The 23,131-nt window shown below is 47.4% G+C and overlaps 1 protein-coding gene across 1 annotated transcript in view; it reads left to right on the top strand.

Annotated features, from left to right (window-relative positions):
- Window positions 1-23,131, top strand: part of VWA5B1 (von Willebrand factor A domain containing 5B1) — a 42,837-nt gene that overhangs the window by 17,054 nt on the left and 2,652 nt on the right. The window contains 12 exon segments of the mRNA XM_007459312.1: window positions 2,073-2,183; window positions 4,045-4,247; window positions 4,719-4,833; window positions 6,820-7,005; window positions 8,922-9,105; window positions 9,970-10,160; window positions 13,767-13,968; window positions 14,405-14,719; window positions 16,313-16,450; window positions 19,889-20,020; window positions 22,166-22,240; window positions 22,872-22,941. Of these exon segments, the coding sequence (XP_007459374.1) occupies window positions 2,073-2,183; window positions 4,045-4,247; window positions 4,719-4,833; window positions 6,820-7,005; window positions 8,922-9,105; window positions 9,970-10,160; window positions 13,767-13,968; window positions 14,405-14,719; window positions 16,313-16,450; window positions 19,889-20,020; window positions 22,166-22,240; window positions 22,872-22,941 (1,922 nt within the window).

Below are 23,131 nucleotides of genomic sequence, written 5' to 3'. Positions count from 1 at the left end.
ATTCCTGCTACATGGCTCTGAGAAAAACAATGCCAGGGTTCCAGGGTCAATTCTACCACTGACTCGCTATGTGGCTTTGGACAAGTTGATTCTCAACTCTGGCCTCATTTATTCTTTCTGTAAAATAAGAAAGGAGGATTCATTCAAGGAGGGCAAACATATGTCACACATCTCTCTGTTCCCCTCCTCCAAGCCCAGACAGACATCAATAATTGACCATGACACTTTTTTCCAGTGCTGAGCCTGGATTCAGTCTCTACCTCCTTCTCATCTTGGTGTTCCAGGCAGTTACCACCAGTTAAATGAAGCTGGTTTATGAGTAGAAATCCAGTTCCTGAACTAGAGACCGATTGTCAGAATTCTCTGACAATAACTTGGTTCATGTCTCAGTCCCTTTCCCCTTGAAGTCACTCTTGCTTTCTTTTCCAGTTCAGCTCAGTGAGCTCGAGGTCATCCTTTCACAAATGGCTTTGCATTGGCACAATCCATTCTGCTAAACACGTTCCTTTTAGAAAAAGTCGCAGAAATTACTCAGGCCACACATCCCTTTCCCCACTGACAATGAGGCCATTGAGGGGTTGCTTGAGTCATTAGGTGGCTCATTAGGTTGAAGCTGTAGGAAAAACTAGGCTTAGGGAGGTAGGAGAGAATAGAAATCCAAACAGCCATGCCAAAGGGGAAAGTTCAGCCAATTTAATTTCCTGCAGCTGGGCTCATTCTTGCTGCCAAAAACACGGCTTTAAAATTCTAATAGGTGTGAGCAGAGACAATGCATATGGATCAGCAGAGTCTCCTCCTAGCAGCAATACACGTCAGTAACTAGTGAAAAATAAACAGATTGACTTCTTTTGCAGAAAAACAAAACATGTTGACACAAGCAACAAAAGGAGATGGACAGAACATTAATGTCAATATTTACAGAGGGAAATGGAAGAGGGGCTGTGGGGCTGCAGAGCCTGGAAGGCCATATGGTGTAAAAGTTGCCAGGATCTACTTGCTGCTGTTTCCTTCAAGATTTTGGAGTTTAACAGTTTGTTTCTCTGAAGCTATGCTGAGATCCCTGGGGTGCCATCAATAAACTCTATAGGGATGAGGGAAAGCCACTCATTCCTGAGTTCTGTGCCAAGGCAGAGCCAACATAAATAAAGATCTCGGAGCTATGCTTCGAAAGCCTCGGTCCTATTCTCAGGTTTTATGATCCAGTGCAATTCCTTAACCCTCTGAGCCTCAGTTTCCTTATCTGTAAAACAGACGCATTGATACTAATATGTATCTCATGGGGTTGGTAATAATAACCATTTACTGAATGCTTACTGTGTGCCACACTGAGGTGCAAAGGAGTGATATAACTAGCCCAAGGTCAAGTTAGTAATAGCAAAGGTGAGATTGAAGCCCAGATATGTTTGACTTCGAAGTGCATCTCCTTAACCACTAAGCTATCATACATGTTACAGAGGTTAAATGAGATAAGGAATACAAAGTGCTTAGCATATAGTAATTGCTTGACATTTATCATTGCATCGTATCATCATTATCATCAATATCCTCATTTTCCCTCTTGCCATCTCCTCCACCTTCTCTCTTTGTCATTATTTTTTTAGAATATACCTTGATCAAAGTCTCCTGGTGTTACATAGTTAAATAGGTTAAGACTCTTTAATGCTCACAGACCTTGAAGCAGAGGGCCGCTTCATCACCAGTGGGACCTGGACCAGGCCACGTGCCTCCCTTAGACATCAATCTTGTTTTGGTGTAAGCGGGTGGGCGCTCCCTGCTCTCCTTACCGCCCAGGGTCAGTAGGAGGTGAAACGAAACTGGAAAACTGTAATAGAATGGCTTTGAGAAATCAGACTTGCTACACAGATGAGGACTTTTATGATGATGGCTTTGGATCAGCCTCTGGTCAACATCAGCGAATTTCTTTATCTGGGGGAGAAAGTGATGTTGGGTGCAGACAGAGGGTGAAAGGTCCACTTGGAGGCTGCTTCCGTGCTGCTATGAGAACAATGCTGTGTGGTGGCCAAGGTAAGAACTCCTTCCTGAATCCTAAAAATTCCTTTCTTACCTGTCAGGATGCCATGCTGGTGGCTCTTAAGAGCCTCATGCCAGCCTGCCTCTTCAATGTCATTGGGTTTGGATCCACGTTTAAGACCCTCCTCCCTTCCAGTCAGACCTACGATGAGGTAAGGAGGGGGCATGGATGGGACCAGAAGGGGTCAGGTGGTGAGAAACAGAGGCAAGGAAGGAAGAAGAAAGAGGAGGTAACGCCGAGGCCTGCCCTCACAGAACCTGTTCACACATATAGAACCTAGATGATGCCAGGAGCAGAGAACCAAAGGGAGGCTATCTCTATGTAGGCAGTCTTCTGGCCTCCCCCCTCCTTAAAATAAAGATCATGTGGGGCAAAGTATGGATGTACACTGGGAGGGGGTAGTGGGAAGGGATAGGGAGAGGATATATCTCAGGCCTCCCACTCACTGAAGCCTCCATCTCATTAGAATGATAGACTCATGCAAGGTTGAGCTAAAGGAGTGAATAACAAGGGATAGAGGAGTGAATAGGTGAGCGAGTAGACTAAGAATGGTGCTCGCATGGCTCAGGGTAACAGTTTGTAACAAGAGGACCCTTGGCCCCAATATGATGTTCAAAATGGGAGCATCCTAAGGAGTTCCCTGGTGGCCTAGTTGTTAGGATTCCGGGCTTTCACTGTTGTGGCCCAGGTTCAATCCCTGGTTGGGGAACTGAGATCCTACAAGCCATGAAGCACAGCCAAAATAAAGGCGGGAGGGTGGTGGGCATCTTACCCAGGTCTAGGAACAGGAAGGAAGGAAGGGAGGGAGAGAGAGATGGTGGGTGGGAAGGGAGGAAAGAAGGGCAGCCACTTTTCAATTAAAAATAACTTATTTGTCAGTTTTTTAAATACAGAAATAATATATATTGATTGTCCCACAATTTTTAAATCTAGATAATCAAAATGAAAAATTTGAAAATCTCCCATGATCAGTCAGAAGAAAAGAAAAACCATTTCTAAGAGCTTAGTATAAATCCTTTCTTGCTCTAAGCATTTACATACATTTTCAATAAAGGTAGGATTAGACCTCCCATACTTTCTGTAACCTATTTTTCTAATAAAACAGCCTATCATGAGCATATGTCCATGCTAGCAAGTATTAATCTGCAACATAATTTTCAATAGCTGCCTACTATTTCACTACATAGGTAGGCTGTGACTTATTTAACTAAACCGCTACGGGTGGGCATTTAAGTTGTCTCCATTTTTTTGCTATTTAGTTATCTTTGCAGCAAATACTTTGCATACATCCTTAATGATTCACTTGGAATAAATGCCTAGTCTTGCTGGTTCCAGAGGTACATATACAGTTTTTTAAGACTTTTGTTATATTCCATTACTCCAAGTGTGGATGTTGGAGGAGCATCTTCCTGAGTCAGGAGGAGGAAAACAGCTGATATCCAGTGAGAATCTGTCCTTGCTACAGGGACATCCATCCAGCGGCAGGAATCCTTGGCCAGTTGGGTCTCACAGTGTCGGTCCAGGAGGGAGGAAATCTGAAACCCAGATTGGGGAAATGGTTTCCTCAGAGTATCAAAGGGATTTAGTGCCACAGTCAGGCCAGGACTCAAGTCTTAAGATTTCTAGTCTAGCGGTCTTTCCACCATACCTCCTGCCTCACTCACCAGAAAAGGAAACTTCATTTGTACTGGGCAGTTAGGGCTTGATGCGCTACCTTTTCCAGGGGTGTTTATATTTTTAAAGAGGAACAAAGAAAGGACAGAAGTAGCATTTGGACAGTAGTGGCATTTGGGGCGTTGGTAGGTGGTGTTATTGGGCAGACTCACACCGAAAAGTGGCCACCTATTCTTCCTGTGCGTGGGGCAGAGATGAAACTGGGAACATGAGTCAGCTCCAGGGAGGCTGAACTAAGATCCAGGGAAACAAAGGATTCATCCTCCAAGGGGCTTAGAGTCTCCACACCATATAATGACCCTGGGGACGATCTCCCTGCCCATGACCCTTCTCTGCAGGAGAGTTTGGCCAAGGCCTGTGACAGCATCCAGAGAATGCAAGTTGACATGGGTGGCACCAACATTCTCTCCCCGTTCAAGTGGGTCATCCGGCAGCCAGTGCTCCGAGGCCACCCGAGGCTGCTCTTCATCATCACAGATGGTGCCGTCAACAGCACCGGGAAGGTGCTGGAGCTGGTGCAAAACCATGCCTTCTCCACCAGGTGGGCACAGGCCTGAAGGTTTAGGGCTCGGTTATTCTGGGCTGCCCTGGGCTGGGGATGTCAGAACTGGGGCAACATGGAAAGTGCCAGGAGGAGAAAAGGGGACCCACAATTCCTACAGAGCTTTGCTTCCAGAGGATGGTGTGGCCAACTTCAAAGTTTGCCTTTTCCCCCGCAGTGGTTCAGGAGGGATAAGATGCCCACACCTCTGCATCCAGGTCTCAAAAAACAGTCTAGGCAGAGGAAGTCCTACCTGCTTCGACTCTGTGCTGGGGCGGGAGGGGATGGGCTGTCTGTGTGTGAACGTGAGCGCCCACTGGTGGCCCTCTTTCTTCTCTCCCACCCTCTGCCTGAAGCTGGGGCCAGCTCTGAGATAGCTCTGCTGACCCATGATCCACCCCTTTCCCCATCAGGGGACAAAAATGGCAGAGAGGATGGGAAAAAGCAGCCTCTCTTGTCCCCCTCCTCCAGGTGCTATAGCTTTGGAATTGGACCCAACGTCTGCCACAGACTGGTGAAAGGGCTGGCAACTGTGTCCAAGGGCAGTGCTGAGTTTCTGGTGGAGGGGGAGCGGCTGCAACCCAAGGTAGGCAGAAGGGCCTCCATCTCTTCTGGTGCTGGGACCTCAGAGGCCCACACTGGTCACACAGCAACCAGTGGTGGAGCTGGGATTTCACCCCAAGTCTGAGCACTCCACTAGGCTACACTGCACCCCAGTGAAAATCAGAGTTGGAGGCCACAGAGTGGGTATTTCCTGGAGCTAGTACAGGACACTAGATGCCCTGGTCTCCAGCCACTGGCTCATATGCTCCATCCACTGGCTGGGCAGGATTGGGGTTCCCAAAGGAGTCACTGCCTCTATGGATAGGAGTTGTGCTTGGGGTCATTTCTGGCCGTGTTCCTGATGATGACAAATGATGGCTCAGAAGAATCTAAAGGACCCAGAAATCAAGGCAATTATAGTCTTCTGTCCATGTCTTGCACAATCGGCACAAATAATCCAACACCTAGAAAATCCCTGTGTCAGTCCAGATCTTCCAAGAACAAGAAACAGAGCTGAAGTTAAGAGTGTGCAAGAGGTTTCTTGAGGGATAAAATCTGTAGGGGGGAAAAGAGGAGGAAACAGGAGGGAAAACCTTTTAGTCCACGTGCAGATGCAGCGCTTGTGAAAGGGAAGGAGGGAAGCAGGTTGGTCAGGGAGAGCCTCAGACTGCAGTGCAGGTCTGACAGGGTCTCAACCAACCCACCAGGGGTCTCTGGAGCAAGAATTGCCCATTAGGTTGTCTCTGTTGGATGGAAAGACCAGGCACTAATATCCCTGCCATGCTCATGTGTTGCTTGGGGGCTTCCAGGGAGAGGTGTGAGCTTGGTTTGAAAGCTGAGACATTGCACATGGAGACTGTCATCTAACTGCATTCCTTGCAGCAAAAGAACACAGTCTTGTCACATCTTACCCTTCCCCCTCCCCATATCCTCAAGTACATTCTCTAGTAGGTCTGTGTCTCCTGGAGGGGTGGGATAGGGAGCGTGGGAGGGAGGGAGACGCAAGAGGGAAGAGATATGGGAACATATGTATATGTATAACTGATTCACTTTGTTACAAAGCAGAAACTAACACACCATTGTAAAGCAATTATACTCCAATAAAGATGTAAAAAAAAAAAAAAAGAATAAAGCAGAGGGAGGTTTGACTTCAGGTAAAGAGAAGACAGGTGTGACATCAGAAGCCAAGATTGGAATGATGCAGCTGCCAGCTAAGGAATGCCACTGGCCCCCAGAAGCTGGAAGAGGCAAGGAAGGGATTCTCTCCTAGAGCCTCCAGGGGAGAGCAGCACTGCCAAATGCTTGGGCTTAGCCCCATAAGACTCATTTCAGACTACTGGCCTCGAGAGCTTGTAAAAAAAAAATACATTTCTGTTGTTTTAAGCCAAAAAAAAAAAAAAAAAACACAGTCTTTCTCAAAGGGAAATTTGAGAGTGCACCTCTATGGCTGCCACAATCCTCAAATCATTTTTCTCCAGCTTTGCAGTACATTTGAGGAAATCATCCTAGGGGATGTTAAACCGCTGTCTAAGTGCTAAACCAGCTGTCATTTATTGAATGCCTATCATGTGCCAGATACTTCAAATGCAGTATCTTCCCAACTACAGGTAATCTTCCCAACTACACTGAAAGTTGAGAATTACTAACTCCCTTTAACAGAAGGGGACACAGTGGCCCAGGGAGGTAAATTGAGTTGCTCAAGGTCACTATTCAGTCCATGTTTTGAGACGAACTTTCTGTGTGCCCCAGGCTCATCACAGCCCTACTCTGAGTCTTGGGTTTTTCTCATTTATAAAATGCTAAGCTTAGAGAAGGTGAAAGCAAGGATCTGCTCCAACTCTGATGTTCCAGGAGTCTAAGAAACTCAGAGGCATGTTTGCTGCTGGGCAAAAGCCGCCCAAAGTCTACTGTCACTTCTTCCCTGCTACCTCTTCTCATGCTCACACCCACATAGTCTTCAGGCTCCTCATCTGTGCATATACCCCCGTTCACACATCCCCCCAACCTGTGCTCTGACCCTGTCCAACAGATGGTCAAATCCTTGACGAAGGCCATGGCCCCAGTCCTGAGTGATGTGACTGTGGAGTGGGTCTTCCCTGAGACTACCGAGGTCCTGATCTCACCTGTCAGCACCAGCTCCCTCTTCCCTGGAGAGCGGCTGGTGGGGTATGGCATTGTATGTGATGCCTCCTTATACATCTCCAATCCCAGAACAGTAAGTACTTTAGAAATTCCAGGGGTCAGTGGGGGTCCAGAACCCTTCGCACAAAGCCATCCTTGGCTGGAAAGACAATTTATTTGTGGCAGCTAGGAGCCAGTTGGATCTGGGTTTACTCTTATGGGGTATAGTTGTCAGGCCACGGGCATTCAGTCATGGTGACACTGCTTGGGTAAATGCTACCATCTCAATATGCGGTTCTCAAGATCCCCTGCAAGAGGAGAACTTGGGGAACATGTTTAAAATGCAGAGCCCTAGCTCCAACCCAGGTCCCCTGAATAAAAATCTCTGAAGATAAGGCCCAGGAACCTGCATTTTGCATAATCTAGTCCAAGTGATTTTGGTGAATAGTTCAATTCAAACAATGGCACTCAGACTTCTTTCCCTGAACACTCTAGACAGATCATATCTCCTTAGATGAATTTGTGTTTTATTTACTTACATGGATAATTCTCTTGTACGTGGTGGCAGAAGTGGAATAACAGTGAGGAACTTCTCAAAGGGAGGTGGAATCCATGCTAAAATGTAGAATACTGCCTGAGATGCTATTTCCTCATCTAGCTTCCCTCGTTAGTAAGTCTCTCCACTCCCCTTTAAAGGATTTGTCATCTTGTTTTGTTCTTAAGCAGGAGTCACACAGACTCAATGCCTAGAGGGATTGGGCAGGTATAAAATGAACGAAATGGGCTTGTTGTAAAAATTAAAGGGACAGATGTCATGAGAGATAGCAGACATTCCCCATATAGAGGAAATAAGGGGTGGTGAGGAATACAGCAAACTGGAGAGCACACACTCTGTCTAAATGCTCAGCCCCTACTCGGCCCTAACAAACGGTTACCATGCAAGAATGTGGACCCTATGTTAAATGTGTTTCCAATCTTTCAAGAGAAGTTAGAATTTTACTTGAAATTTCCAGATTTTGAAATGCTATGGAATCTCTTAAGAACCATGGTCAGTAATGGTAAAAGTGTTTCAGAGAGTAGAGTGTTCAACTGCAGGGAGAACATGCTAAACAAAATGCTGGCCAAGACTTTGCACAATCCAGGCCTTTCTTGGAGGTCTGAGAGGTAGCAGATCATCCACAGACCTTACTACCAGCAGGGACTGTCAAATCTATTCTCCTTCCCTTACCCATGAGACTGGCAATGCTTTCTCCTACTACTAGAAGAGTTATTGGGTAAGGGTATAATCGTGACTTACCCTCCCGGAAGGTGATCTAGAAATAACTAATAAAATTAGAAATATATACCTTTTCAACCCAGAAAAACCTCCTAAGAATCAAACACATAGAAATAAAAGTGATGTAATGGATTCATGGTCAAGGATTTATTGTAGCATTTTTTACGGTGGCAAAAAATAAACGGCCACAAAGCGAGTGCTTAATAAAAAGGGGCGGTAGAATATCGTACAGCCAAATGTTTAAGAGAATAGTTGACGTGAAAGATTTCCAAAATGTTTTAAGTGCAATGTTCAAGCTACTGATAAATGTAAGCAATATGGTCCAGCTTTTGTAACACAAGATGACCCCCAAAAGCCCTTATATTTTTATATATGTTTATATCATGGAGAATGAAACAAAAGGAACAGATGGTTCGTGCTGTTATTTTTGGTTATGTATTTGGAGACAGCAGTAGCATTTAGAATTACACTTTTTTTTTAACATTTAGTAAAGAATATAATTAAAAATATAAACAGCATAAGTGATATGAAAAACCACCTCCATTCACCATCCCTTAAATTTAGGCAGGAGTCTGCCTAAATTCCCCAAGCAAGCAAAAAATTTTCTTATTATTTCGGTTCTTCAAAGGTAGAACCTCCACCATCTCCTCTCACACCCCTTGCTGCCCTTTGGATGTCCTTCCTGGCATCCAGCCTCACTCTAAGCCCTCTCTTCTCTCCCTCCCTCTCTCCAGGACAAGAGAAGACGATACAGCATGCTACACTCTCAGGAGTCCGGCAGCTCTGTCTTTTACCACTCACAGGATGAGGGGCCTAGCCCAGACAGTGGAGACTGTGCCAAGAGCTCGGGGACACCCTTCAACCTGAGGCAGGCCAAAGATGCCCAGCCATCCAGCGGAGACTCCGCCACCAGTCCTGGTCAGTCAGTTGCTCTTTGTGCTTCACTCCCTTCTCCAGGGAGGCCATGATTGCTACATTTTTACTGAGCACTTATTACGTGTTAAGCACTTTTTACAATCTCATCGAACGGTTAGCAGCTGTGGAGGTGGGTACTATAATACCAACTTTACAGATGAGGAAACTGAAACCTGGAGAATTTTAGCAATGTGACCAAGCTCGTGGAACTTGAAAGAGGTAGAGTACAGATAAAGAGTTTAGACCTGTCTTCCTCCAAAACCTCTTTATGGTTTTAGCTTCCATTCAGAGGGTAATTACTGATGACCTACTAAGGCTAGGTACTGAGCGCAGTGTGGGAAGCAAAGATGACTCAAACATGGCACTTGTCCCTCAGAAGTTCTCCATCTAGTGAGAGAGATACAACTGGCCTTAACTCTCTTAGAAAGCAGAATGACATGGACCACAAGAAAGTTTAACAAACTGTAAGGATCCCAGGGAAAGGAAAATCTCGTAGAGGATATTAACAAAGACATAATGAGGGCACTGGTTCTTAGAAGTGGGAAGGGAGAGGAGATTCCAGGCAGCAGAAACTGCCTGAGCAAAGATGTGGAGGTGTCATACCTAGAAAACACACACACAACTGGTATACTTGGAGCACATAATACCTTGAAAAATGAGCAGAAAGGAGAATAGCTGGGTGGATAGATTAGAGCTAGGTTAGGCAACGCTTTGAATGCCAGGTGAGGTGAGGCATCTGCACATATTTCAGTAGGTAAGCAGTGGAAAACTCAAGAAGTTTCCAAGCAAGAAATGGGTATGCAAGCCCCTCTCTCTTTCCCCACTGTCCTCCACCCTGATGGCTTCCCTGTCACCACTCCTGCCCAGGTCTAGACTTCCCCCAGCGACGGCGGGCATACAGCACCAACCAGATCACCAACCACAAGCCCTCTCCAAGGGCCCTTACGGCCAGCGACCCCACAACAGCTGCCAGGAGATACCCACTGAGGAAAACCAAGCTGCAGGACCTCACCAAGCAGATCAGCCTGGATGCTCCGCGGTGGCAGATTGATTTGCAGGTACCCAAGTAGGGCATATTGGAGTTGGGGTGGCCATAGATGGGGAAGAGCTCCGTCTCCTGCTTCAGCCATAAGGATGGAGCTTGACTACAATTTACAGTGAAGTGAGTCACGTCTTCCTCCTTTTTCTGGATCTTCACTTGCCTGACCTCCAATGACAACTTCCTAATAATGATACCCATTGGTCAATGACATCACCCATTCTTTGCTCATAGAACTTCCCAGTTGGCAAGGAGCACCCCCATCTACACTCTCATTTTATTTTACAGCACCCCTTGGAAAGGAGGGAATGTGGGGGCCGGCCACCCCACTCTGTACAGATGTGGAAATTGAGGGTCAGAGAGGTAAAGTGACTTACCCAGGGTCACACAGCCAGTCAGGGGATTGCAGCAAAGGACCTTCTTTCTGAAAAACCCTTCCTTTCCCCTCTCTGTCACCTTCTGCACCTTCTGAAAATCCGAAGGCTGTACATTCACCCAGGGCAGAGATCATCTCAGAGTTAGAAGCACAGCAGGACCAGTCATCCAGTGTCCGGCCAGACCAGGGTTTCTCAGCTCCCACACTATCGACACGGGAATTCTTTGCTGTGGAGGCTGTCCTGTGCACTGTGGAATGTTGGGCAGCCTCCCTGGCCTCTATCCACTGGATTCCAGGAACAATACCATCCCTGGTCAGGACAGCCAGAAATGCCTGCAGACACTGCCAAATGTCCCCAGGGGAGGGGGGCAAGATCACCAGGTTGAGAATCACTGTCCTAAACCAAATTGGTATTTGCTATTATCTGTATGCCTTATCCCATTTTCTTAAGAATGGGCTTTATGTAGCTTTGTCATTGTGAGTCTGTGGTTCCATAAAAGTAGCCTTTCACTTTCCCATTCCCACCCATAACCCCCATCTCTCCCCACCTCCAAATACACATAAGCCCCCTATGCTCCCCAACAGCGGGGACACTGCCACCTTGCCCCTGAAGGCTCTCCTCTGTGCTTAGCCAGGAGCCACTCGATGCAGTTGGAAGATACTGACCTTGGAGTCAGGCAGACTCTGCCCCTCAAGCATGTTGCTTAGACTCTCTGAGTCCCCAATTTCTTCATCTATGACATGACGAGAATAGCTTGTCAGATGATTGAGCTAACAGTCATCAACAGATGTTTACGGGGAGCCAACTGCAGGTGGAGGACTCTTGCAGCATTGGCTGATAAAAGATGAAGTGCCTAGTGCAGCACCTGGCGCACAGTGGCGTCCTTTAAATGCAGCTCTACTTGGTGAGAGCTCTGGGCAGCTGGGCAGCTATCCTCCTCACTTCTGGCCCATCTTTGTTCATCTCTCCCCATTCCCTGCTTGGCTTCTTCCACAATCTATCTCCAATACACTTGTGTGAACGTATATGCACACGCACACACACACACCACACACACTCCCTGCAGCCTATGGCTGGGTGAAGGGGGCTGAATCTTAGACTAACTTGTTGCTATGGAAACTGTAGCAGCTTCTGTTTCTCAGTGTGCTGGTGATGGTGGGGCAGGGGTAGGGGGAATCCCAGTCTCTGCTGTGGCAAAGAGGTTAGGGATGCCCTGGGACCCAGCAGCCTTGGCTGGGTACCAGTTCCCACTGAGGCCGTCCTAAGAGGGAGCAGTCCCTTTCATCTCCCACACCCTTGTACCATCCCCAGGACCTCAGGCCCAGAGGAAACAGGAAGGATGAATCTAGCCCCTGCCCCAAGGAGACCCCATCTAATGGGGAGGCACAGGCCTCTTTCCAGTAAATATTTGATAGAGATGAAAAAGACCCCATGGTTAACTGTTAGCCTAAAAACTAAGAGGCACTTTTTCTCTCTGTTACACCTAAAAGTGCCTTGGTCCCCCCATCCCCTCCTCCTTCCAGGCAGATGTATGTGTTCCCAGAGGCGCAAAATTTATTTTTAACTAATTTAATATTCTTTAATTACAAAAGTAATACGTACTCAGAGTTTTCAATAAAAAAAACTCTCGAACAGTTCAGTTGAATATAAAGTAAAAATAAAAGTCCCCCTCCCCTGTGCCCTGACCCACTTGGTTTTGGGTGTTCCCTTCCAGAAATACTACACATACTAAAAAACACACATATGCGACACACATATATGTTTTCAACAATCACATGTACAAACTGCTCTCCAATTTACTTTTTAAATGTCTTTTTAATTCACTTTTTATATGCAGTAACATTATTCTTTTCAGTGAACAGCTCTATGAGTTCTGACAAATGCATGTAGTCATGTAACTCTCTCCACAATCAAAATATAGAACAGTTGCAATTTACTTTTTTGAAATAAACTCTATCTTGGACATCTTCCCATATTGGTTTGGAAAAAATCCGCCTCTTTCATTTCACTGTTGTATGGTGCTCCATTGCATGGATGTACCATAACGTATTTACCAACCCCTAGCGATGGACATTTAGACAGTTTCCAGATTTTCACTTTTACAAACAGTACCGTAATAAATATACAATACGGGCACACTGATATTTGCATCCTTGTGTATTGCCACAGAATTAAATTCCTAAAAGTGGAATCGCTGGGTCAAAGGACATTGTGCATCTTGTTGAGAGATAGCACACGGCTAAATCATTCTTGTACCAGTGTGCTTCGGTGCAGAGTCCCACCAACAGTCCGTGAGAAACTGTCTCCTTGTTGACAACTATGGTTGTCATCAAACATTTAAATATTTGCTAATCCAGAAGATTAAAAAAATCATAACTTATTTCAATTTAGAGCAATGCTCATGAGACTGAGCATTTTTTCATGGGCTTATAGAATCCTCTTCCTATGAACCGCCTGCAGACGCCCTTTAACCCATTATTCTGTTGAGTTTATCTCCCTTCTCCTCCACCCCAGTGACTATAAGAGCATTTTCTTGAAAACGATCTTTGTCATGCGTGTTGCAAATGTATTTCCCAGTTTATTCCTTGCCTTTTGAAGTGCTTTATACTAGCACGAAACAGATTAAATCCACGAAACGGAGCAGAAAGTCCAGAAATAAAACCAAATATACATGACAGCTTTGTCAGGATAGAGGTAGAGAACTGATAAGCCGTAGGGACTCAATGAATGAACTGTATTCAGTAAATGGTGATGACGTTTGCACTCTTCATAAAATCAAAGAAAAGGCTGTTTTCTATTTCCTTACATCAAAATAAAATTTTTTGTGAATCAAAGATTTAAACAAACAGAAATAGAATCACAAAAATTCTAGAATTTTTTTTTTAGTAGGAAAGACTTTTTAAGCATGACAAATGAGAAGACGTAAGGGGAAAGGCTGATAATTATAACTACAAACACACACAGAGTTTTAAACTTTACGGCCAAAACCAAAAAGGTGGGTTTAGAATATTATCCGTGGTATGTGATTTTCCGCGGTTTTCCTGGTTTGGACTTTATCCATGGTTTGGGATTATTTGTGTTGATGTTTCTCATGGGTAATGGAGAGCAGGTCATGTGTCCTTGGGTACTACAGGGGCAGTACCCCAGGAGGAGCTGGGGCAGCCAGGGAAAGGGCTGTGGCTGGGAGGGGGGGGAAGGGGGCCAGCCACCAGGAGCTCAGCCTCCTCCCCTTCCTCTTGCATTCTTAGCCCTTGCTGAACAGTGGCCCGGACCTGAGCCAGGGCCCCAGACTCTGGGGTCCAGTGGCCCGCAGGCCCTCTCTGCTGCCCCAAGGCTGCCAGCCCTTCCTGCCCTCCGGCCAGGAGACCCAGACTTGGAGCCCCATGAACGAGCTGGATCTTGGGTCTGGTCTGAAGCCTGCCTCAGACAGCTGCAGCCCTGGGGACCTGGGTAAGTGCCCACAGGGTCCAAGACCTGACTGGGGACAGGGAGGAATCCTAGGCTGTAGCCCAGCCTGGGTGGTGGGGGGCATCTGCTGTGGCCCATCCCTCCCAGGCGACCTCACCAATCCCTCTCTCCCAATCAACCTGGCCCTTGGGCTGCCTGTGAGGCTCCTAGGTGTCCTACATGTGGAGTGACCCGCCACCCTATCTGGCCCCCTCAGGTACTGGCTTCCTGAGAGGTGGGTCTGCCCTACTCTTGGGGACAAGCCAGTGCCACCCCTGCTCTCCTAAGGAAAGAGTTGTGTGTTCCCTGGGGGCGGGAGGGGGGAGGGGGACTGTCCTTGCTTAGGAGTGTCTGCATCCTGGGGAGGGATGATGTCGCCTGGGAATGGACCCCCTGTCCTGCAGCTCAGATCACAGCCCGCTTGTCCCTCCGCCCCCAGAGCTGTCCCATCACCCCTCCGCCTTCGAGACCGAGACGTCCTCGGACTGGGAGCCCCTAGCCGAGTCCGAGGAGCAGGCCAGTCCCCGCAGGCCCGCCAGCCCAGGACCCGTGCTGGGCAAGGCCGTGGTCAAGGGCCTGCGCGACAGCCAGCCTTTGCAGTGGGAGGTGAGCTTTGAGCTGGGGCCTCCCGGCCCCAAGAGGGGCGGCGCGCGCGAGCCCGACCTGTGGGGCGAGACCTTCCACCACCTGGCGGCCCGCGCCATCATCCGCGACTTCGAGCAGCTGGCTGAGCGCGAGGGAGAGATCGAGCAAGGTGAGGGCCGCGGGCCCGCCCCCTCCTCGCAGCCCCGCCCCATGCCCCTCCCCTGCCTCTCCCCCAGGGACTGCCCTCCTCCCCTAGCTCCACCCCCTTCCTTCTCCCCTCTGCCCTGCCACCGCCCAATGCTCCGCCTCCCCTCCCCATCTCTGCCCCCCAAAAGCCCTCCACCACAATAGGAGGGTTTCCATAGCTACTCTTTCTCTCTCTCTCTCTCTCTATCTCTCTCACACACACACCCACACACACACACACACACACACACAGCGGCGGCCCAGGGCTCCACCCCCTGCTTGATCTGCCCCCTCCCAGCCCCACGCTCCTCCACACCTCCCACACCCACCCGGTGACCAGTCCTCTCCTGCCTCCTTTTCCTCTGCTACACGCCCCTCACTCCTCCTCACTTCCCAGGGCATCTCCCTTCAGCGCCCCTGTAGGGCTCCCGACAGAACCGTGGGGATCGCCCGCCCTATTCCACCTGCCTTGCTCCTCTGGGACCACACCTATCTTCCCACAGAACCCCTAGATCTAATCGGTCCACCCAGTAACCAATCAAGGCCATTTACTGAGTACGGATCAGCTGGGGGCCAAGCTCAGGGCTGAGCAGTGCAGTGACCACCACCATCCCCGTCCTTACTTATGAGTGCTTGACACAGATTAGCAGGGAAGCCAGCCGACATTAATCAAATAAACACAATTAATTGAGTGCATTTGTCCTAATGCTATTAAGAAGAAACACAGGGATCCAAGAAATTGTATAACAGGGATGGTGGGGAGACTAATTTAGTTCAGGAATTGGGGCAAAAACTTTCAAGACAGTGATTCGTGGGATCTTGATGGAAGACACCTGGAGAACAGATAAATAGAGATATAAATAGAGAATATTTCCATTATTTGCTATAGTTTATGCTTTATTTATATAACAATACTACATGGTTTATATTTTATATTATTTGTAATTTTATAAATTTTTTTTTCTTCCCACGAGCACTTTACCTTACAGTTTACAGGACATTTGTCCATCCTTCACGCCAAGGAGACTGCTCACCTGCTCAGTAGGAAGAGCCTGGGCTTTGGGGACCATCCTGAGTCCTGATCTCAGGTCCATTCCTAACTTGCTGTGTGACCCTATGCTCACCACTCTCCCTCTCTGGTTTGTCCCTGCAAGGTTGTCCCAATGGGCCAGACCAATGGTCCCCACACAGCCAGGGGACCTGTGAAATCCTGCAGCAAGATTCTCATAAGAGAGCTGCAAAATGAAAATAGAAGATACTGACAACACAGAGATTTGTTGGTTTTTTTAATAACACTAAAGTTATTTAAGGAAAGTAACTGTCATTTTTTATTAGATGTCTTCCTTCTTTTACATTAAAATATCCTTATTTTATGAAGTGATGGTGGAGGTTTTAATAATCTTGAGGGTTTCTTTTAAATGACCTTAATGGCAAGTTGGTAACTCCTTAATTTTATGGGCTTATTTAATTCCAAAGATGGGACCATGGATCTAGCCCTCCTTTTAGCTTCCAGAGCTTCCATGTCAGGGAGGACTTTCCCACTCCACACAGTGACCCCCCCCTTCTCCCTGTGCAGGGTCCAGCCGCCACTACCAAGTGAACGCCGTGCACACAAGCAAGGCCTGCAATGTCATCAGCAAGTACACAGCCTTCGTGCCTGTGGACAGAAGCAAGAGCCGTTACCTGCCCACCGTCGTGGGATACCCCAACTCTGGTAAGGCAGGTGTGCGGCCAGGGCTCTTCTGAGGGCCAAGCAACTCCCAAGTGGGCCAAAGGAGGGGGACTGGGATACAAAGCAGCCTAGACTGGTGGGGAGGGGTTCAGGGAAGGGCCTTGAAGCTAAAACGCCCCCCAGCAGATGGTTTGGCCGCCAGGGGGTAGGGGGCACATGAACCCCCATCCCACTGCTCTGCAGAGGGATGTGAAACCATCCCACTCCCCTTTTCCCACTAAATGAATATGACTTGATTGTATTTTTCCAATTGGTATGTGCTCACTGTAGAAAATTCTAAAATATAGAAAGATGTGGATGGACCACGAGATTATCATATGAAGTGAAATAAGCCAGAGAAAGAAAAATATCATAGGATATCACTTATATGTACAATCTAAAAAATATATATATATACAAATGAACTTATTTACAAAACAGAAATAGACCCACAGACATAGAAAACAAACTTATGGTTACCAAAGGGGAAAGGAGGAGAGAGATAAATTAGGAGTTTGGGATCAACATATACACACATATATAAAACAGGTAACCAAGAAGGACCTACTGTATAGCACAGGGAACTCTACTCAACATCTTGTAATAACCTGTAAGGGAAAAGAATCTGAAAAAGAATATATATGTGGGTGTGTGTATATACATATATATATATATATATAAATCTGAATCACTTTGCTGTATACCTGAAACTAACACACTATTGTAACTCAACTATACTCCAATAAAAAAATTAATTAAAATTTAAAATTAAATATAGAAAGACATAAAATAAGCAAAAGTGACTGGGACTGCCAGTCATCCAGAAATGAGTACTAATTAATCCCTTGGTGTGATCATCCTGCCAGACTTCTTTCTACAGGTGTCTACACGTAGAGAAATCAAAAGACAGATCATTTTGCATAAACTGGATCATACCAATATGTGCTATATCTTACAAACTCTGGGTGTGGGAAATATCTTTCTGTCTTTTCATTTGAATAGCAGCAGGTACCCCACTGCAGGAAGCGATCATCATCATAGCAGCCAATTAGATAGTGTTCCAAAGCCCTTTATATACATTAAATCATTTAATCCTCAAAACAGCTCTGCAAAGAAGATACTGTTTCCCCCATTTTACAGGTGGGGAAGCAGAGGCAGAGGGGGTAAGTAACTTGCCCACGGTCACACAGCAGTGAAGGGCAGAGTCAGGCTTTGACTCCCAGTAGCCTGGTTTCAGAGTCTGTGCTCCCTCCTACTCCTCTCCACTGCCTCTTTTTTTTTTTTAATGTTTAATTAATTTATTGATTGATTGATTATTTTTGGCTGCATCAGGTCTTAGTTGCAGCACACGGGCTCTTTGTTGTGGCGTGCAGGCTTCTCTCTAGTTGTGGTGCGCCGGCTCCAGAGCACGTGGGCTCTGTAGTTTGCGGCAGGCAGGCTCTCTAGCCGAGGCGCACGGGCTCAGTAGTTGTGCCCCGCGGCATGTGGGATCTTAGTTCCCCAACCAGGGATTGAAACGGCATTCCCTGCATTGGAAGGAGGATTCTTTACCACTGGACCACCAGGGAAGTCCCTTCACTGCCTCTTAAGGTTTATCAGAATGTAGCCCCCTATTATTAGACCTTTTGCTTATTTCATTTTTTTTTTTTTTTTTTTTTTTTTTTTTTTTGAATTATCAACTTGGTATCCTATAGAACATTGCCTTAGATCGAGGACCTTTTTTTTTTTTTCTTTTTGCGGTACGCGTGTCTCTCACTGTTGTGGCCTCTCCCGTTGCGGCGCACAGGCTCCGGACGCGCAGGCTCAGTGGCCATGGCTCACGGGCCCAGCCGCTCCACAGCATGTGGGATCTTCCCGGACCGGGTCACGAACCCATGTCCCCTGCATCGGCAGGTGGACTCTCAACCACTGCGCCACCAGGGAAGCCCTGTTTATTTCCCTTTTGATTATTGTAAATTGTGCTGCAAAGAATATCTCTGTGCACCTGTCTGGTAATCTCCTCAGAGCTGACATTCAGAACTAAGATTGCATATCAAAGAGTTGGCCCATTTTAAATTATTGCGATGTATGTTACCCTGCCCCCAAAAGTTATCATGAGGAAGGTTTTCTATCCTCACCACCACTGAAAATTGTTTATCTTTCTAAACCTACTAAACTGAGAGGGGAGAAAAGTACCTTCGGGGAATTTCTTTAGCTTCTTTGTTGAAAACTTTTCATATGTTTATGGACTATATGCACTTTTTCTTTCCTGAATTATCAATACATTTTCTGTTCTTTGCAGCAGCTTTTTCTTTTTTCTTTTTAAAGCAGACCTCCTGAAAGAATTGTGTTTGGAAACAAAATATGCCTTTTCTGATTCCTCTGCCCTCCCCCCACCCTGCTTTTTAAAACTCTGGTACCAAAATATTCAACGAACCACTCCCTCCCTCCCTCTCTGCCTCCGTTCCTCTGATTTCAGGTTCTGGCCAGCAGCCCAGGCTGTCACTCCACTGGGTCTTCTCACCCACTGGGCACTGTCACCCTGAATGATGTCACCCCCTCCCACTCATCTCTGACCATTTTTTTTTAGCTTCTGTAGCCACGGTCTGGGAGTTTTAAGGACCAGGCACATATCTTAACCCAAGTCCCACAGCCCCCTAAGATTTGGATCAGCACTCCCCAAAGTGTGTTCCAGGAAACTAGAACCCTGGTTCCGTGCCTTGTTAATGGCCATTCAGCACAAAAATAGGAAATACCAGATTAGGAAAAAACATTACTGAATGACTGGATTAAATAAAACTTAAAAGCTTTCTTTACTGCAGGACTTCTCAGAGCCTTTAGGGTGTTAGTATATATCAAGAGGCTCAGAGAATGGACTACAGTATGAAGCTCCTTCAAGACTTATTTTCCAATGGAACTCTTCATTTTTTAAAGAACAACTTCCAAACTAGTGTTCTCCGAGAATGGAGTTTCCCAGAACACACTGTTGGGTGCTGTAGCTTCATCTTCATACCCTGATGGTGATGCTCTGGGACTCAGGGCCCTGCCCTGTGGGAGAGGAAACTGGGACCTCAGTTTCTGAGACAGAAAACTGAGAGAGAAGGGAAATGGGGTGTTTCTGAGAAAACCAGCCTTTTAACTAACTAGAAAACATTGGTGCTTTCTGAACATTATCTCAGCAATAGAAGTTACCTGGCAAGGTAAGTATTATTCTCCCCATTTTCCAGGTAAAGAAACTGAGGCTCAGAGTGGTCAGTACCCCATCCTGCTATTCAGAGATGGGGCTGGGGTTCAAACCCAGGTCATTCTGGCTCAGAGCTCATGGTCTTACCTTCTGCAATGCCTCCCTGCCTTTAGATAATTGACAGAGTGACGCCAGAATCACTCCTGCCAGCCTTGGGGAAGAGGCAAAAGACTGGCACAGTTGTACCCATCTGACCCCTTCTCCTTGTCCTCATGAAGGTGCTGTGTTGCGGATGGTCAGCTGTCGGGTGCTGACCCGACAGTCGAGGGGCGCTTCTGCTGGTTTTGGGCGGTCCCAGACGATGACTGGGGAAGACTCGGCTGCCGGAGGCGGCAAATTTCAGAACCTAAGTAAGAGCCGCCTCCGGTGTACTCTGAAGCCTGGGCCCCTGAGCCACTGCACCCTCATGTCTGAGGCCCCGAAGGACTCTCTCTGAGTCTTCACTCTGGGCCTTATGGGGCGAAAGCAAGGCCAGGTTTCCTGGATTCTCTGAGGCCTGAGATGGGCAGTGGGGCTCAGCATGGCCCAGGCATGCGTTGTTTACACAGCTTTGCTGAGAGAGCCACCGGGAGCCAGAGAGCAGCCTGGCCTCCCTGCCCACATGCCCACACCATTCCCCACCTCTCCCTTTTCACGGTCCACCAACCCCAGTGGCTGTTTCCCGCCTCCAACCTCTGAGTCCTCCCAGGCACTGAATGCCAGGAAACCTAATAAAGGAAAAATCAAAGAGGCGGTTCCATCCCACCTTCTGTTTCTTCCAGGATTCCCAGAAGCATCCTTTCCACCTTCACCTGATTTCATTACGCCTGCAGCTTGGGTCCTTGAAGATCCATGACTTGACCATTTGGTGACCTTGCACTAATTCACAGGGTTGCCTAATCCTCTGTGTCTTGGATGTCTGCATGTCTTTTTGTCCCACTAAAGACAGCCTAACTGCTGCACTAGTCCTAACCCCTTCCTACGTGCCCTCACGTGTACAATGAGCATCTCCTGCATGGAAAGGACATCAGAGATCCCACCTGGCCACTAGCCCCGACCCCCAGATCATAACAATGTTTTACCTGAGGGATTAGAAAGTGTTCACAGACTTTGATGGGTTAAAAAAGGAACAATTTGTAAGGAGGTGAAAATCCCAAGGAGGATCTCTTCAGAATTCAGGAGTTCTGCCAGCTCCTTGGTCCCTCAGAGCCTCCAAAACCAAGGGGAACCTGCTCTACCCCTGAGCCAAGCTGGGTTACCAGTCTAGAGGAAACTTCTGGTCTTTCTCTCTCTGGTCTTTCCTTTCTCTCTAGCTCAGCTACTGGTGGCCCATGGCTTCCATCAAAATCACAAATCCCTTCTTTTGAATTGTCCTCTGATTCACACACAGTGTGTAGGACGTCTAAACTCTTAGTCTATCCCAAGCCCTTTCCCTCCCCAAGGATGACAATGGCTAACACTCACTGAAGGTTTCCTATGTGCTGGGCACTGCTTTAATTATCCATGACTCCTCACACCCATCTGAGAGTGTTTCTTTTATTTTCCACATTAAGAGATGAGGAAACCGAGGCTCAGAGAGATTAATTGACTTACACAAGGTCACACCGTAGATGCATGAGAGAACCGAGATTTGAACAAGCCGTGTCTGCCTCCAGAGTCCATGAGGTTAATTAACCACCATGCTCTCTGCCTGCTGGTTGCCTCATTCATTCAGTCACTGGTTCACTCTTGTGCTGCCCCCCGAGCACCCAGTGATAATCAGAGCTTCTTGCCCTCACAAAGCTACTAATGGTCTCATAAGGGAGACAGAGGCTTTGCAGAACAAATCCGTGCATGAAGCTTTTTCCGTAATTTGGATCATTCCTATATAGTATATATGCCCGTCACTCTCCAGCCATTGAAATATTATATTAGTCATAAGAATAATCATCCTGATTATATATTTTGAACAAACGATGTGCAAGTATTATCCCCATTTTACAGATGGGGAAACTGAGGCTCAGAGCCCTCTGACATGTCAATGCCATGTTCTGATGCCTCCTGGAGAGCCGGCATGAACCCACCTTTCCGCCCACCTCCAAACACCATGCTCAGGCCTCTGACCTGCTCCTGCTTCCCTGCTGGGTCTGTAGCTCGAGGCTCTATTGAGCACTTATCATGGACCAGGCACTAAGCACTATCTGTGTATTATCTCATCTAATCTTTACAACACAGATCAATACTATTGTCCCTGATTTGCAATTGAAACTTATAAAGCAAGTAACTTTCCCTGGGGTCACACAGCTAATCATTGGGAGAGTTGGGATTTGAACCCAGGCATGTCCGACCCTTACAGTGGAGCACAGGTGGTATCTTTGGGAGATGAAGGCTCATCCAGGCAGAGATGGGAACCTTGACCTTGCTCTCCCAGCCCATCCCCAGGTACTGTGAATTCAGACCAGCACTCTCCTTGGGAGGATGGGAGGTAAGGGGGAGGGCTGGGGAAGCTCAGGCCTCACTGGCTTCCTCTATTGTAGATGTGGAGGAAAGCCCCACTGCGCCCTTCAGTGAGAACACATCCCCGGGCTGCGAGAGGTACACTACTCCTGAAGGTGAGTGGGCAGTCTGCCAGCTCTCCCTTTAATTAAAATAGTGATAGATCTTTGGGCCAAGAGAGTGTCTTAACCCAACAAAGTCCTTGTTGGTTCTTTTATTCCTCAGAACAATTCCATGTACGATAAATGGAAGTTTCCACACTTTAAAGGAAGAAAACTGAGACCCAGAGAGGTGAAGTGACTTGCCCAAGGTCACACAGCAAGTTGGTGACAGAGCTAGGCCAGGAATCAGGCATCCCAATTCCCAGCAGAGGGACCATTCTACCACCTCACTCTGCCGAGAATCTTCAAGCAATGTGCCCATTGAGGAAACTCAATGTCCCTACTAGGGGCTGAAGGGGGTTGATGTGAAGTTGTCACTGTCCCCACAGGTAACCTTCCAGAAGATGCCAGGGGCCACCAGCCAAGGGAACTTGGAGGCCTGCTTCTTTACACACGGACCCACATATTTCTCCCCTCCCCATACCAACTGGATCAGAAACAGCCCTGCAGCCCAATCATTAGCTCAGATCCCTAGGGGTGTAGGCAAGCCCCTGGCCCTCTCTGGGCCTCTGTTTCCCCATCTGGGTAGGGAACAGCTGGACAGGGTCATCTGTCAAGCCCTAACTGTCATTCTGTGGCTCTCCAGGTCCCCTGCGCAGTCTGGCCACCAACACCCTTTCTTCCTTGAAGGCCTCAGAGGCTCTCTTTGGATCCAGGTACATGGGATTTCCACTGGGGGTTCACTCTACCGCCACCCGTTTTCCCAGGACTGTCCCTAGCTTGGAAGGCCAAAGGCAGGCCCAGGCTGACATTTACACAAAAATGAACAATCTTAAGGATGCCAAGAAGGACCCCTGCCCAGAGATAGCACTGTCTTCAGGTATCATCCTGCTGCAACCACCTCCG

Source organism: Lipotes vexillifer, unplaced genomic scaffold (assembly GCF_000442215.2).
Source record: "Lipotes vexillifer unplaced genomic scaffold, Lipotes_vexillifer_v1.1 scaffold496, whole genome shotgun sequence".
In the NCBI taxonomy this organism is placed as follows: Eukaryota; Metazoa; Chordata; class Mammalia; order Artiodactyla; family Lipotidae; genus Lipotes; species Lipotes vexillifer.
Note: the sequence above shows the minus strand (reverse complement) of the source record. Positions and strands in the feature narration are given on the sequence as shown.